This window comes from Rattus norvegicus, chromosome 1, assembly GCF_021556685.1.
Source record: "Rattus norvegicus strain SHRSP/BbbUtx chromosome 1, alternate assembly SHRSP_T2T, whole genome shotgun sequence".
NCBI lineage: Eukaryota > Metazoa > Chordata > Mammalia > Rodentia > Muridae > Rattus > Rattus norvegicus.
Window position 1 is genome coordinate 95025651 of NC_141534.1, and position 16850 is coordinate 95042500.

General features: G+C 51.8%; 2 protein-coding genes across 2 annotated transcripts; one reads left to right on the plus strand and one right to left on the minus strand.

Annotated features, from left to right (window-relative positions):
* Positions 1-9292: 9292 nt before the first annotated feature.
* Sycn (syncollin) lies at positions 9293-10746 on the plus strand. The gene is made up of 2 exons (NM_001389242.1): positions 9293-9716; positions 10586-10746. Exons 1-2 carry the CDS (start codon positions 9322-9324, stop codon positions 10593-10595), a joined length of 405 nt encoding a protein of 134 aa, NP_001376171.1. The 5' UTR covers positions 9293-9321; the 3' UTR covers positions 10596-10746.
* Positions 10747-12289: 1543 nt separating this feature from the next.
* Positions 12290-15827, minus strand: Nccrp1 (NCCRP1, F-box associated domain containing). Its single transcript, NM_001134506.3, is given in 6 exon segments — positions 12290-12972; positions 13101-13239; positions 13893-13988; positions 14935-14986; positions 15069-15131; positions 15499-15827. Coding segments are annotated over 6 exon segments (801 nt in total). The 5' UTR covers positions 15809-15827; the 3' UTR covers positions 12290-12831.
* Positions 15828-16850: the final 1023 nt, after the last annotated feature.

Here is a 16850-nt window from a genome sequence, read left to right on the forward strand (position 1 = left end):
CTGCTGCGTGTCTCTCTCTCTCGGGATGCCTGTGACACGTGTCTGTGTGCTTCCATAGTAACTTCCTGTAGTTTTGGGCCGGCAGCAATGTCTCAAGCCATCCTCCAACTATCTGTGACTGGGTGGTTTACAAAGAATGGAGATGTTTGGGCTGGGGTGCCGTTCAGTGGTAAAACTGGCATACAATACATATGTGCTGCCCTGAGTCCTGCCCACCCCTCAGCAGTGGATGAGAAGTAAAACTAGAGGCAAAAAGATTGTGAGTTCAAGGCCAGCTTGGGCTACTTAGTGAGACTCAGGCACAAACAAAATGCAGGTTTGTGTTTTAGTTTGGGAGATTAGGAGACCTGGGAGCTTGGTGTTTGGTGAGCACTGCCTTCCTCTTCTCTGCCTCCGTCTGCTCAACTCACCGTGGAGCTGGGGCTGGTCTCGAACTCCTGATCCTCCAGCCTCTGCTGCTCCAAGTGCTAAGATTAACTGGTGTGTGTTGCCACACTCGGCTTCAAAGAAGATTCTCTTCAGCTCCAGTACCAGTGTGAGGGTTCTCCATGACCTACCCGAGTGTAGTTACTGGCTCCTAGAACCTACATATATTCAACTTTACAAGTCAGTGCCAAAATGTTTCTGTCAGAGTCTCTAACACATCCTTTCCCCTTAGAGTACACATCCCCCCACTTAAGCTAGTTTGAGTGGGTTTCTATTGCTTCCAATCAAAATGAATTTTAACCTACCTGAGCCATCAAAACCGACTACAGGATGACAGCCGTGTCTGTGATATTTCTCCTGAGAGATCCCTACTCCAACAGCTGCCATCTGCAGTGGTTTCCAGACTCGTGTGGAAATCTGTCACACCAACAGCATTGAAAGGTGAGGTCTGTTAGAGGTGACAACGTCATGATTATGTCACCATCACGAATGGCTGAAGGTGTCTGAGTGGGAGTGAAGTAGTTATTGGAGGAGCAGAGGCCTGAGAGTCTCTTCCTTCACACACACAGACGCCCTCTGCTGTTGCTGCTCAGTAAGGAAGTCCAAGATCCTGCTTAGGGGCTCACCTGTCATCTCAGCAGTTGGAGGCAGAGGCAGGAGGATCAGAGCTTTGAGACCAGCTTCAAATACACAGTGAGTTTGAGGCCAGTCCAGGCTATGAGAATTAAATTAAAAAGTGGGAACTGGGGAAGTGGCTTAGTGGGTAAAGTGCTTGTTGCCCAAATTTGAGGGCTCGAGTATAAAGCTAGGTGGTGGTGGTGTCCTGTGACCTCGGTGCTGGGAGAAGGAGGAAAGGGCAGAGACAGGTAGCTCCCTGAAAATCACTGAAGTGCAGCTGGTGGTGAGCTCCAGTTTCAGTGAGAGACAAGATCTGAAAAATAAGGTGGGAGTGATAGAGGAGGACATTTAACCCACGTGCATGGATAAATGCATGCATGCGTGCATGCACACACTGCACATGCACACATACATCCTTCTGTATGCACATACACATTCACACACATGCATTCCTCCTGCATGCATACACACACACACATAAACCTTTTGTATGCACATGAAGTCCTTTGGCATTCATGCACAGGTTTATACACACACACACACACACACACACATACAAATGCAATCTCCTGCATGTACACACACACACACACACAACAGACACACATGCAGTCCTCCTGCATACACACACACAATTCTTTTGCATGTACACACAGTCCTCCTTCACATACACACACACACACACACACACACACACACACACACGCACACACACACATTCAATTCTCCTGCATGCAAGGACAGACATACACATGCAACCCTCCTGCACGCACACACACACACACACACGTGCACACATATGCACACTCACACACAGACGCATGCATGCACACATGCACACAATCCTTTTGCCTCTGATTCTGAGTAGCTTAGATTACATGGGTACTAGCAGGCCCATCTTTTGGGTTCGTTGTGTTTGGTTCGGTGCTGTGTACTAAACCCTGGGCCCATTTGCAGGCTGCTGACTTACACCTCTGAACTTCGTTTTTAATTACATTTTATTTCTCTGTGTGTGTGTCTGTCTGTCTGCCTAGCTTCCGTAGTCTGAGGCATCGCAGCGAAAGTAGTTCACACTTCCTTTTCCTTTCTTTGCAGATTTTAGCCTTCTCAGTAGAAGACTTGTTCCTCCTCTCTCCACTTGAGTTCTTTCACCTTTTACACAGGGGAGGGAGCAGCTAGCTCTGCCTCCTCTTTGGCAGGTCTGCATTGCCAGCACTGATCCTCTTGTGCTGCGAGGCTATGATTAAGTATGATTGAGTGAAATAAAGTTAACCCGACGCCCAGTCCTGATACCATGTTGCCTATTAAGTGACCAGTGGGCAGGGATGCCCTGGTCATAGTGAACATTCGGGGTCCAGCGAGAATGGAGCAGGACAGGTTTCTGTTCTGATGAATTGGAGTGAGGTGTAGTTAACAGACTGACTAGTACATTTTACACCCTGGTCCCTTCCCCAGGACTGAGAGATAAACAATAAAACTTAGATGGAATTGGAGTAAAGTAGCTCAGTGGCAGAGCCCCTGCCTAGAATCCCCCCCAGGGAGGGGCTGGGGGCGTGGCTCGTTGGTAGAGCCCCTGCCTAGACTCCCCCAGGGAGGGGCTGAGGGCGTGGCTCGTTGGTAGAGCCCTTGCCTAGAATCCCCTAGTGAGGGGCTGGGGGCGTGGCTCAGTGGTAGAGCCCTTGCCTAGAATCCCCTAGTGAGGGGCTGGGGGCGTGGCTCAGTGGTAGAGCCCTTGCCTAGAATCCCCCAGGGAGGGGCTGGGGGCGTGGCTCAGTGATAGAGCCCCTGCCTAGAATCCCCCAGGGAAGGGCTGGGGGCGTGGCTCAGTGGTAGAGCCCCTGCCTAGAATCCCCCACTGAGGGACTGGGGGCGTGGCTCAGTGGTAGAGCCCCTGCCTAGAATCCCCCAGTGAGGGGCTGGGGGCGTGGCTCAGTGATAGAGCCCCTGCCTAGAATCCCCCAGGGAGGGGCTGGGGGCGTGGCTCAGTGGTAGAGCCCCTGCCTAGAATCCCCCACTGAGGGACTGGGGGCGTGGCTCAGTGGTAGAGCCCCTGTCTAGACTCCCCCAGGGAGGGGCTGGGGGCGTGGCTCAGTGGTAGAGGACTTAGGTAGCGTGCATAAAGCAATGACCTCCATCCCCAGTACCACAAAAAAATCCTAATAACACACACACTTTGGCACTTTTACATACACATCCCTCTCCAAGTAAGTGGAGGAAGTCAAAATAAATGAACACAACATCTAAGCTGGGAGGCCGAGGCAAAGGCTCAGAAGTTCCGAGCGAGCACTTGCTGCTCTTACGGAGAACCTGTATTCCGATCCTCAGGCTCCACATCAGGTGGCTCTCAGTCCTTGCTGCTCCATCTCCAGGGACTCTAATACTCTCTTCTCCCTTTAGAGCACTCACAGGCACGCGCACACACCCACTCACTCTCACACACACATTAAGAAAGAGAGAAGTCTCTTAAAGAAGCTCCTGCAATGTATCCCACAGTGGCGGTTCTGCCCACAGGGACTACATCTATAATACAGATGACATCATGTAGTATGTCATCTCCATCCAGTGGTGTAAGTGACCTGTGACATTTGCACAACTCCATGACACAGTTCTCAGGATCTTTCCGCTGGTTAAGCAATGGGTGCCTGAGGAACCACGTGTCCTGGGTACCTGTCATTCCTCAGCAATCGTGGCGACCATGGCCTAAGGTATCAGGGATGGTTTGCAGATTTTCTGTGTGCGTGAAACACATTCAACATTTTCATTTACATTTAAAAAAAAGCACTTTTCAGGGCTGGAGAGGTGGCTCGGTGGTTAAGAGCACTGACTTCTCTTTTGGAGGACCCGGGTTCAATTCCCAGCAACCACAACTGTCTGTAACTCCAATTCCAGGAGGTTGGACACCCTCACACAGACATACAAGCAGGGGAAACACCAATGCACATAAAATAAAACCAAATAAACGGAATCTTCTGGTAAAAACACAGACAGCCCTTTTTCTCTTGCTTTCTGTTTTGTGTGCCTGGCTGTCTTGCCTGTTTCCATGTCTGTAACCCACATCTGTGCACTGCTGACAGAGTGGGTCGCATCCCGGGAACTGCAGTTACAGATGCTCTCAGCTGCCATTTGGATGCTGGGAATTGAACCAGGGGTGTCATGAACAGCACCAAGTGCTCTTAGCATCTGTGCTATCTCTCTAGTGCCCCACTTACTTTGAGACAGGTCTGTTTGTGTAGCCCGGGCTGGCCTAGAAGAACTCTGCCTCCTCCTGAGTGTTGGGATTAAAGGTTCGTGTGAGAATATGCTTGCGAGTGGGAGTACAGACGCCATGACATATATGTGGACATCGGAGGGCACCATTAGGAATTCTTTCCTTCTACCACATGTGGGTGAGTTCCAAGATTCGAACTTCGGTTGTTGGGTTTGTCAGCAAGCACCTTCACTCACTGAGCCATCTCCCTGCTCCAGCTGGGTCATTTAAACCCTTTGTCATCCACAATGGTATTCATGCATAGTGATTGCTCTGAATGAGATGCAGCCCTCTTTCTCCCAGGGGTGATATCACATGGGCAGCAATCTCCTTTTTTCTGGGCTGCTGGAAAAATGTCGAATCAAGGTTGTGAGATCTAAAAGGAGGGTTTCTTTTACTAATCAAAACGTATCAGTGGAAATTTTAAAACGAAAAAAAAAAAGAAAGAAAGAAAGAAAGAAAGCCAACTTTTCTTCCCACTGCATTCCCAGAATCCTTTGCAACATGCCTGTTAGAACCCCTTTCACATGGTGTCTGAATTATCGATTTAACGTCTGGCTCTCTCAGAGGCTCGTGGATTCCTCAAGGGCAAGGTGTTCTTGCATTCTTCCTGGAAAGATGTGTGAGAAGACATTTATTTTTCTACACTTTGGCTAGTGTCTGTGAACACGCGGTGAGGAGGTTTGTTAGTGGAGACGCTGAGCGTAGAGTCACACAAGTCAGTGAGATGTGGATGTGAGGAGTTGTATGAGTGAGATTTTCATGGAGTGTGAGGCTGGAGTGAGTGAGGAGTGTCCTGATTGCATTGGGACCTGGAAGTTGGTGACGGTTTCTCTCTAGGCCTATATATTAAATCTGTGTCTGTCACACTACACTCTGAGTGTGCTGCCTTTAGACTCCCCCAGTGAGGGGCTGGGGGCGAGGCTCAGTGGTAGAGCCCCTGCCTAGAATCTCCCAGTGAGGGGCTGGGGGCGTGGCTCAGTGGTAGAGCCCCTGCCTAGAATCCCCAGTGAGGGGCTGGGGGTGTGGCTCAGTGGTAGAGTCCCTGCCTAGAATCTCCCAGTGAGGGGCTGGGGGCGTGGCTCAGTGGTAGAGCCCCTGCCTAGACTCCCCCAGTGAGGGGCTGGGGGCGTGGCTCAGTGGTAGAGCCCCTGCCTAGAATCCCCCAGTGAGGGGCTGGAGAATGGTTTGGGGGTAGAGTGCTTGCTTAACACATCTGTGACCCTGCACAGCACAAGGGGAAAGACAGCAATAGCAAAAGCACCACAGACTGGATGACCAGCGTCTTTCCCTCCGCCTGCATGTGTGTAGGGTCGGGGTGCTGTGCCATGGCCTTCTCTGTGGTTCCTATGGGGGCGTCAGTGTGAATCATGTTCTTGTCCCTTCCCAGGTCTCCACACCCTGTGTCTTATGTTCCTGGAACCCTTCTGGGTAGATGCAGACTGTACCACACTTTGGTATCTTTGGCTCTGTGCCCATAGAGCCAAGAGTGGGGCTCCATGACCCTGAAGTCCAGGAGGTGCTCTGGGAAGCTAACAGCTGGAGATTAGATTTCAGGAATCATGAGACTGGAAGGAGGGATCAAGACCAGTGTGTGCTCTGGGGCAGGGCCAAGCTCTCAGCCTCGCACTAAAACGGTGCCGACACCCAAGCTGACCCGCAGGTCCCCGCCTCAGGCCCCGCACAGTTATACACACAATTTCGTATCTATCCCACATTTTCTATTAGGTATTCGTAGTATATTGATAAATAACGATGGAATGGGTTGTTTGTAGTGGTTTAGCGACATTACAAATGACATCGTTGATTAATATTATCGTCTATGATTTCACAAAGGCCAAGAAGAAACTGGGGCTCAGAAAGATTAAGAGCCCCTGCTCAAAGTCACTCAGAAAGTACACAGCAGAGGACAGATCCGAGCTCCAGAGCTGGGAAGACGGCTCAGTGAGTAAAGGGCTTGCCTTATAGGCATGAGGACAGGGGTCCTGGTGTGCAAGCCTATGACCTTATTACTGTGGGTGCAGGGGCATGAAGGAGATGGGTGTGGACCCAGGAGAGCTTGCGCCGTAGTCAATTCTGTTACGTTTGGCTTTATTGAAATTATATTTATTATTACTGTTTGTAGGTACATGAGGTGGGGGAAGCGGGAGGAGGCCATAGGAGACCATTGTGGAACTGGTGTGTTTTTTCCTTTCACCTTTATGTAAGTTATGTGCATATGTGTAGTGTGTGCACATGTGCATGTGTACATGGAGAGGTCAGAGGTCAACTTCCAGTGCTGTCCTCATTCACACTTTATTTTTTTATTTTTTTTTTTTTTTTTGCTTTTTTAAAAAAGTGTCTCATTATGCAGGCCTGGATGGCTGCCCAGAACTTGTTAGACCAGGCTAGCCTCAGACTCACAGATATCCACTTGCCTCTGCATCCCGAGTGCTGGGATTAAAGTGAACATCACTGTTCAGCTCTCTATTTGTTTTCCTTTTTAAAAATTTTAATCATGGGGCTGGGGATTTAGCTCAGTGGTAGAGCGCTTACCTAGGAAGCGCAAGGCCCTGGGTTCGGTCCCCAGCTCCGAAAAAAAGAACCAAAAAAAATTTTTTTTAATCATTTGCTCTACATGTATGGGTGCCCCATGTGTGTACCTAGTACCTGTGAAGACCAGAAGATAGCACTGGATCCACTAGAATCGGAGCTACAGGCAACTGTAAGCCATCGTGTGGGTTCTGGAAATCGAGCCCAGGTCCTCTGGCAGTGCTCTTAACTGTTGAGCCGTTCTTCCAGCCTCCATCCACTTATTTTTGAAACGGGGTCTTTCAGGAACCTGGGGGGTCACCAGTTCAGCTAGTATGCCCACTGGCGAGCAGGGGCTCTACTTGTCTCTGCCTCCCCAGCCCCGGGCTCACAGTTCTACTTTAACAGTGGCTATTTCCATCGGTGCTGGGATCCAAACTCCGGTCCCTGTGTTTGCAGGGTTTTCGTACGTGGTGGTGCTAGAGATGAGCCTCTCACACGTGCTAGGCTCACCCTCCATCACTGACTTCCATTCCAGGCACTAAAACACACTATCAATCAGTGTTGAAAAAAGTACTGCCCATTTTCCAGGCAAAGAAACTGTGTGGAGTGGCGGTGCATGTCTGTAACACAGCACTAGAGAGGCAGAGACAGGAGGATGACTGTAAGTTCCTACCTCAGAAAACTAAAAGAGGAGGAGGGGGGAGAAGGAGAGGGAGAGGGAGAGGGCGAGGAAGAAGAAGAAGAAGAGGAGGAGGAGGAGGAGGAGGAGGAGGAGGAGGAGGAGAAGGAGAAGGAGAAGGAGAAGGAGAAGGAGAAGGAGAAGGAGAAGGAGAAGAAGAAGAAGAAGAAGAAGAAGAAGAAGAAGAAGAAGAAGAAGAAGAAGAAGAAGAAGAAGAAGAAGAAGAAGAAGAAGAAGAAGCTTTATGGATGGCTGTGGTGGCACACACCTAGAGGAAGGAGGGAAGGAAGGACAGAAGGGATGGAGGAGGGAGAGAGGAAGAGGAGGAAGAAGAGGTGGAAAGGGGGAAGAAGAGGAGGTGGAGGAGGAAGAAGAGGGGGAAGAGGAGGAAGAAGAGGGAAGGCCTCCAGTTGTGGCTGAAGTATAGCTAGACTGAGGCTGTGGGTTCTATACCCAGAACCACACACAAACATAACTCCAGCCTTTGAGGGAAGGGTGAGGGCAGGGGACCCCTGTCCTCTCCTCTGCTTGTGCTTCCCTGTGGAGGGAGGGGTGGAAGCAGAGACTCATCTCTTTTTGTCAGTTTGTAGACGCTCCTTACATGATAGTCTAGAATTTGGAAGCCCTTTCTAACTCACTAAATTGCTTATTTAATTAAGTTACTATCCTTAGCCCTTTGGGTTCTACAAACAGTCTTTCTTTCTAGCCCAGGTTGGCCCACAGCTCCCTCTCCTCCTACCTCAGGTTCCTCAGTGCTGGGATTTGATGTCTGTGCCAACATTTTCAGCTGCCTTTCCCTTTATCTTTCTCTTCCCTTTTTATGTGCCCATGTGCATGTGTGTGGCATATGCACATATGTGTGGGATATGCATTAGTGCGCATGCGTACACAGAGGCCAGAGGAGGACCGGTCTATCTATTCTGATCCATCACCAAAGTGTCCTCAAGACGTGGGGTCTCTCACTGAACCTGGAGCTAGCTTGCCAGTCAGCAAGTCCCAGCCATCCTCCTGCCTCTGTCCTCTGCAGTGCTGGTGTTACAGATGCACAGGGCAACATTCCCATGGGTGCTTGGGGCTCAGAACTCAGGTTTCCTTGCTAAGCCACCTCTCCAGACCTGACTTTTCTTATTAAAAACATTTGATTTATTTTTTAATTATGTGTATGCACGTATGTCTCTGTGGGTGTATGTGTGTGTGATTGCAAGGTGCCCATAGAGGCCAAAAGTGATTTGTCCCCTGCACTACAGTCTTCTTCAAGGATCTAAACCTCTTGAGTCATCTCCTATCTGTCTACCTACCTATCTACCTACCTATCCATCTATCTATCTATCTATCTATTATCTATCTATCTATCTATCTATTATCTATCTATCTATCTATCTATCTATCTATCTATCTATCTATCTATCTCCCATTCACCCAAGATCCCAAATACATCCCAAGGTAGCCTCCAACTTGCTTTGTAGCTAAGGGTAGCCTTGAGCTCCTGATCCCCCTGCCTCTACCTCCTCATTCCTCTCCCTACCACAGCTACTCTGTAAACACCAGCAAAGGATCAAATCCCAGGCTTCCTGAGTGCTAGGCCAACACTCTGAGTAACATCTCCAACCTCTTGACTGTCTTATACCAGTCAGACTCCAAGACATAGAGTCTTATTTCCATCTTGTATTTACTGTTCAGTGATGTGAGGTTTTCCCACGCTGATCAGTGAGGTTTCTGGCGCCTAGGGCAAGGGGGCGGGTCCTTGTTCCTCCTCACTCTTTATCTCACAGCTTCTCTCTTCCCATGGGTCAGATACATAAATGCAGCTCAGATCTCTCCGTTGTCCATTGTCACCATGTCCCCGCTGTGCCTGCTGTTGCTGGCTTTAGCCCTGGTGGCTGTCCCCGGTGCCCGAGGCGCTTGTCCAGTGCCCGCAGACCTGAAGAAGTCAGATGGGACGCGCACGTGCGCCAGGCTCTATGAGAACAGTGACCCCTACTATGACAACTGCTGCCAGGGGCCTGAACTGTCTGTGGATCCAGGCACCGACCTGCCCTACCTGCCCTCGGACTGGTCTAACTCGGCATCTTCTCTGGTAGTGGCCCAGCGCTGCGAGCTCACCGTGTGGTCTCTCCCTGGTAAACGTGGCAAGACACGCAAGTTCTCTACGGGTAGCTACCCTCGACTGGAAGAGTACCGCAAAGGCATCTTTGGAACCTGGGCCAAGTCCATCTCTGGCCTCTACTGCAAGTGAGTCCCTACCCAGTCCCACCACCCAAACCCAAGTCTCCCCCAGAACGGAGACCCCCAGAAAGGTAGATTTCCCCTTAGAGACTGCTCCTGGAGGCCCCATTTCTGAGTGTACCCCCAGACTAGTCCTGTCATTTTCCTTCTTATGTCCCTTGGCCCCCCAGTCTCTTTTTTTGGGGGGTTCTTTTTTCCGGAGCTGGGGACCGAACCCAGGGCCTTGCGCTTCCTAAGCAAGCGCTCTACCACTGAGCTAAATCCCCAACCCCGGCCCCCCAGTCTCTTAGACAAACTCTAGGCTCCCCATACTAGGAAACTGACACCCCACCAACTTGTGTCTCCTTCTAGAAGCCTTTTCACTTTGGTATTGCGCTAGTTCTGCATTTGTATGAGGTTTCCTGGCCTCAGAATGAGGAGGTCACTGGTTCCTCTGGGGCCCTTAGAACCCCTAAGCCAGCCCTGCCTCATTACATTTGAAAGTCCCTAGATCCAACTCTGAGACTTAAAAACTCTCAGGCTTCAAGACCTTGAAATCTTGAAGATCAGTCTGGTTTAACCTTCCACCCCCACCCACTCTGTCTACATCAGCCCCAAACCCAGAAACCATTCGTAGACCTCCCAGACCCAATCCTGGCGGGGGGGTCCCCAGGTCCAGCAATCATCCTAAGATCCACAGACCTCGGGTATTTTCTATTTCACTGTAACAGCACCCCAAGCCAGCCCAGCAGAATCCCTCAAAAAATCACCAGCCCCCCAAACCTCTCATCCCAGGACCCCCAGAGCGAAGCCTTGAACCCTCAGACCTTCCCACATGTACAGAACATCTCTGTCCTGACCTTCCCCCCTGTCGAGAATTCATGTTTCTATTACAGGTGCTATTGATGCCTTGAGGGTCTGTCGTCTCTGATTCTGCACAGTGCTGAGCCTTACCCAGTCTGTCCTTGGGGATTGCTCTGACCCCAAGAGCCAGGAGGCAAGATGGCCCCATTACCTGCTATCAGAGCTTCCCTATAATACAGCCCTGGTGAAGTTATAACCCTGTGTGACATCTGCGTGTGTTTGAGACCCAACACCCAGGACTGGACAGGGGCGAGCAGAGTGATCAGATCTGAGTCAGGCCATACTGGGACACAGTCTTAGATCATAACTTAGGGTTGGGATGAACAAAGGCATGGGGGGGGGCAGTGCACAAGGGCGAGCACTGCGGGCTGCAGTCTAAATATTTAAAAACTTCCTGTTTACTTCTGGTAAATATCTCTCTGCCCATGGGGGAGTTACAGACTCTCGACATTAATGCCTAGAACATCAGGGTCACTTTAGGACCTTGTGCCAGGTTAGAACTACCATGTATTGGATGATGTGGTAGAGGCAGAGGCTGTACCACTGAGCCACGCCCCCAGCCCCTCACTGGGGGATTCTAGGCAGGGGCTCTACCACTGAGCCACGCCCCCAGCCCCTCACTGGGGGATTCTAGGCAGGGGCTCTACCTCTAAGCACGCCCACATCCCTCTCTGCTTTTTATTCTGGAACAGGTTCTAACTAAGTTGCCCAGCTTATCTTTAAAGATTTATTTATCATATATTAGAACACTGCAGCTGTCTTCAGACACACCAGAAGAGGGCATCGGATCTCATTACAGATGGTTGTGAGTCACCATGTGGTTGCTGGGAATTGAACTCAGGACCTCTGGAAGAGCAGTCGGTGCTCCTAACCCCTGAGCCATCTCTCCAGCCCCTCAGGTTATCTTTTAACTTGAGATCCCTTCACCTCAGCCTCCATAGTAGCTGGACTTCAAGACTTGACACTGGATTGTTAATTAAATTTAATGTCCCTGCCCCGACATATGGAAGACACTTTAGTTCAAATTTATGTTTCTGTTCGGGTTGTCATCTGTTTCACCTTTGCCCCAGGCCTGGGGACTCTTAATGGCTGTCTGGTTTGGGCGAGTCTGGAACGTCCTGGGCAGAGAGGTGGGAAGAGCTTGGCAGGAACAAAATCCAGGGTAGATTGGAGATGGGGCTGGGATTTGGGAAGATTCTGAGAGTTAAGGGATGAGGGAGAACAGTAAGTGGGAATTCTTCAGGAGCACACACGGGGTGGGGGTAGAAAAAGATCAGCTGTCAGGGGCCTATGAGACGGATTAGCACAGAAAGGGGCTTGTAACCAGCCCTGACCACCTCACTTAGGCTCCAGCACCCACAAGCTAGAAGGAAAAATTAGAGGTCAGACCAGACCCCGCGGTGCAGACATGTAACCTCAGCTACTCAAAAGGCTGAGGCAGAAGATTGAAAATTAAAAGCCAGCCTGGGCCACTTAACTAGACCCTGTTACAGAATTTCAATAAGTAAAAGAGAAAACAAAATGGGGATATAGTTCAGTGGTACAGAACTTGTCCAGGATACATAAAAAGAACCTGAGTTCAATTCCCAGCACTACAGAACAAGAGTCAGAGGTCACGGTCAATGGAAAAAGATCCGGAGGTCACAGAAGTACCCAGAGTTCAAGACCTGGCTGAGTGGGTGGGATGTGGACTGAGGGGATCCTAATGAACAGAGAGCAGGCAGACGACCCGCCTCTTAGAGCTCTGTGTTCTTAGAGTCTCTCTCCAAAGGTTTATTCAGCCATGTGAGACAAGCAGTTGGTGTGCAGGGGATGGCCCCTGCCCAGAGTCACACATTCAAGGAGGCAAGGAGATGTCAAAGGAAACCTCGGGGGCCAAACAGGATCTGAGAGACCTGAGCGGGGAGAAATTGTTAGGAAGGAGCTGGGCAGAGCAGGCGGGGCCATGGGTGAAGGAGAAGTAGGAGGGGGCGTGTAAGGGTCATGAAGGAGAGGAAAGGTCAGAAGGATGAGGAGGTCAGGGAGCTGAAGAGGGGTCAGGCAGAAGGTAAGGGGAGTCAGGGGGTGAGGAGGGGTAAGGAGCATGAGGAGGATCGGGCGAATGAGGGGTTGGGGTGAGGAGGGTTCGGGGGTGAGGAGGGGTCAGACTATTGCTAAGCACACACATAAAAGGGCAGAAGCCAGGAAGCCTCAAAGACATGCCAAGGGCTCGGAGGTGACGAACATCAGGGACTTCCAAAGGATTGATCACGTCAGACCTGGAGAGCCTGGTTAGAGGTCACTCCCGGAGCTGCACAGACACGGAGGAGTCGGTCACCCTTGTCCTCCGCAGTCCCCCAGGCTCCATGCGGTTCTTCGTCTTGTGCTGGAAGTGGACAAAACGCACTCCGGGGCCGTACTGGCGGAAGACGTGGGACACCTGTGGCAGCCCAGAGTTAGGAAGAAAGTCTCACCCGGGTCCCACAGCCTGCTGGCGTCCCTTCCTCCCTTTGCCTAAGGTCTTGGTAGAGAACACCTGTGTGGGCAGGGACCTGGCGCACATCTCACCTGAACCCAGCGGCCAGGGGGTCCTCTCCCATTGGTCCGAGGGGCCACGTGGTGCTGGGCAATGACGGTGCGGCGGTCAGCTGCTAGCAGCCAGACATGCAGCTCATAAACACACTGGTCTAGGCGGCTGTCCTCGAACCTGGAGGAGGTTCAGATTTTGACTGCCATGCAGCCACAACAGCATCTCATCCCTGAGCCCTGGTCTTAAGCCCAGCCCCACAACTCTCCATCTAACTTCCCAGCCCTGGGCTGGCAGAGACCAAGTCAACCCCATGCTCTGTTCTCTGAGGCCTACTGTCCAGGGGACGAGTAGACAGGTCACCAATAGTGATGGCTACATATGTAGATGGAGGTGTACAGGCAGACGTTGAGGTGAGATGGGGTACAGGCAGAGGGTAAGAACAGAATGAGAGTGTTGGTAGAGTTTAGGGGTAGGGTGGGCAATGCAGGGTAGTGGAGCGAATTCATAGATGGCCTCTCCATATGACTGGAGGAGGCTTCCAGTTGGAGCTGTGTGTAAGAAACTCTCTCCTTAATAGGAGGAACATGAGTCAGAGAATCAGAGGGGCACACACAGGCTTCGGTGGATAAAAGGAACAGCTGGGGCCAGAGGGAACCCATCTAGCTGTCATCTGAAAGATACAAAGGTTGGGGCCAGAGGAGAGCAGGACCGGGTGAGACCACAGTGTCAAGGGGTGTTAATGAGGGACTCAGGCCCTGGGGAGCAAGGAAGCCTGAGCTCTGGGGAGCCTGGGATGGCATGATCGGGCAGTCAGGTAGGGCGGGGCACACCAGTCCATGATGGTGATGTCAGGCTGTTCGTCATCCAGCAGCTCCTCCCACAGCTTCTTGGCCAGCAGGTTCACACATTGCTCCTTCACTGTCCAGCTGCAGACAAACAAGAGAAGAGATGGGTCTGACAATCCCATAATCCTGAGGTCTCTCGGGGAGCAGGAAGCATGGTGACAGGGCTCTAGGTATGGCAGGACACCCTACCCTTCAGCCCCCACCCTCCTGCACTTGAGGATCTGACATTCTTGGTCCCCAGGAGACTCTAGAGAACAATAAACACAAACCCTCTGTTCCCGGAGAAAGCTGACACTTAAGGTGAGGACTGGATCCAGGCCTGGAATCTCAGCTACCCTAGTGGCTGTGTTAGAGGATTGGAAGTTCAAGGCCTACTTGAGCAGCTTAGCAAGACCCTACCTCAAAACAAACAAACAACTAGGAGGATAGCTCAGTGGTAGAGCCCCTGCCTAGAATCCCCCAGTGAGGGGCTGGGGGCGTGGCTCAGTGGTAGAGCCCCTGCCTAGAATCCCCCAGTGAGGGGCTGGGGGCGTGGCTCAGTGGTAGAGCCCCTGCCTAGAATCCCCCAGTGAGGGGCTGGGGGCGTGGCTCAGTGGTAGAGTCCCTGCCTAGAATCCCCCAGTGAGGGGCTGGGGGCGTGGCTCAGTCCAAAATAAAAAAATCACTAGAGATTTATCTAGTTTAAGGGATACTTTAATCAGTTCGTTCAAAAACAAAGTTAGAAAAGATGGGCTTTGACTCTGAGCCCCTGAATCACACCCTCTCATCCACTGTTCCAAAGCTGGACTGGAGCTGTGACCCTTTCCTAGGCAAAGAGTGTAGATCGAGGTTTATTAAACACCTACTGTGTGCTGGTCAGACATCTTGGGCGCCTATATTGCATCTTTCATAGGCATCCAGTTATGACTAAGCCTGTCACCAGAGCAAAAAAGGGAGGCCCCTCTGCAGGCACCTCAGCAAAGAAAACTAGAGAGGAGAGCAATTCCTCCTCCCCCAACTCCCACCCCCAGGCCTTGTGGCAACTCACCTGAGGGGTCCCTGGAGGTTCTCAGTAGTAATGTACCATCCACGGAAATTACCTGGCCAGTGATGAAGAAAGAGGGGTTGGTGGGACGTTCCTTGAAGGGCACCATCCTCCCGGGCAGAGCCCCCAGTGCTTACCCAGCTCCTTCAGAGGTTTCCGGGTGGGACCCGTAGGGGGCGCCGGCTGGTAGATGTTAATGCCTGAATCACACAAGGGAATGGCGCCTTAGGCCAGTGCCCACCTCCTCCTCCTACCCCTGGGGCTATACTGGAAGGGCAGGAACCCGAGCCGGGCTAGACCAGCCTAGCCCGGACTAAGGATGTTGGTGGGCGGTTATAGTGAGTCTCTGGAGCTCTGGAAGAAATCTAGAGAAAGGGGCCAAAGAGGGAGAGAAACAGAGACAGACAGACACACAGGGACAAGATGCAGAGTAGAACAGAGATAAATGTGCAATGACAGACGGGACAGAGATGCCTGCCGAGAGAAAGAAACAGGAGCTACAGAGAAAGATGAAGAGACCGAGCTTTTGAGCAGCGCGCCAGGGGGTCTCCAGGCTGCATCCCCCACCTTCCGGGTTGGGTGAGTTGAGGAGGTTGCGGTAGAGTGGCCGCTCCAGGAACAGCAGCTTCCAGCTGATGCTCGGGGGCAGCTCCAGCTTCCCGCTCACGGGTCCCCATTCTTCTACCAGCAGCTGCCTGGCTTCAAACTCAGTCGGTGCATTGGGCTGAGGAAGCTCAGGGGTCTCCGGGGACGTGGGAGACCTTGGGGACGGAGGTGGTGGTGGGGACTGAGGATGCGGTGGCAGCTCCTCGGAGTTCTGGGACCCCTCGGCTTCCATCCTGCCACTGAGCGCGTCTCTGTCCGGTATCTTCTCCATCCCTAAGGTTTGGACGACTGGGTCGTGGTTCCTAGGATCCAGGTTAACTGGGGGTGGAGGGGCGGGGCAAGCCATCAGGTATTTAAGAGAGGGCGTGTTAGGGGAAGGATCTGAACCCCGGGGGGCCTCCTCCCTCAGACCAGGAGACCAGCTTGCAAGATCCTCCTCCTCCTGACCTAGTGTTTCACCCCCCACCCCCACCCCACCCCAGCCTTCCTCCCTCAGACCCAGTGGTCCAGGCAAGAGCCTCCTCCCTCAGAACGGGTCCAGTCCCGCCCCGTCAACATCTAATTCTTCTGCCCCAGATTCCCCAGGGCCAGCTGAGGACCTCGCCTGACTCCAGGGGCTAATGTCAAGCTCTCTAATGATGTGTATCCTCCTTAAGGCTGGCCTGGCAAAACTGAGGCCACTTAAAGCCGACGCCTCCCTTTTCCCCTCCTCATCCCATGTGGGGCTCGGAATGGGTAGGGGTCCAGTCTCAGGCTCTCTCCTGGGACACACTTGAGGCACTCGGATAATTTTTTTTTTTTTTTTTTTTTTTTTTTTTTGGTCTTGGAAAACGAACTGGATTAATCAGACTGAGGTTGGAAGCATAGATGAGGAATGGGGTATCAGAGGGAGTCCAGGAGGGTCTGGAGGCAGTAGCCCCTGACTCTTCCCCTCCCCCTGGGTAATTTTGTCCCTCCAGCGGAGACAGGACTTTGAAGCATGAGGAACCTGAAGGGCCAGATACCCAAGGCCACTTCCTGTCTGTGGCCCCATTCCTCGCCCGGTCTGGTTCTCCCTAAGCAGACACAGAGACCATCAGCAGTGGGGAGCCTTGGTGCCTCTGCTTGCCAGGAGTGCTCCTCAACTCATTCCACTAACGAAGAGGAGGAGTGGACGATGGGTCGGGTCAGTCGTTAATAAGCAGATAGGTGGCCCCGAATTCTCCAGTCCTCATCTGGGACAACAGCCCTGGGCCAGCTACTACTGGCTTCTTTTGTTGTTGTTGATGTTATTTGGGGGCTTTTATATGTTTTTTTTTTTTCAGACAAAGCCT

What these genes read in the sequence shown, in the direction of transcription:
- Sycn (NM_001389242.1), top strand. Translation starts at nt 9,322, where the DNA reads ATGTCCCCGCTGTGCCTGCTGTTGCTGGCTTTAGCCCTGGTGGCTGTC.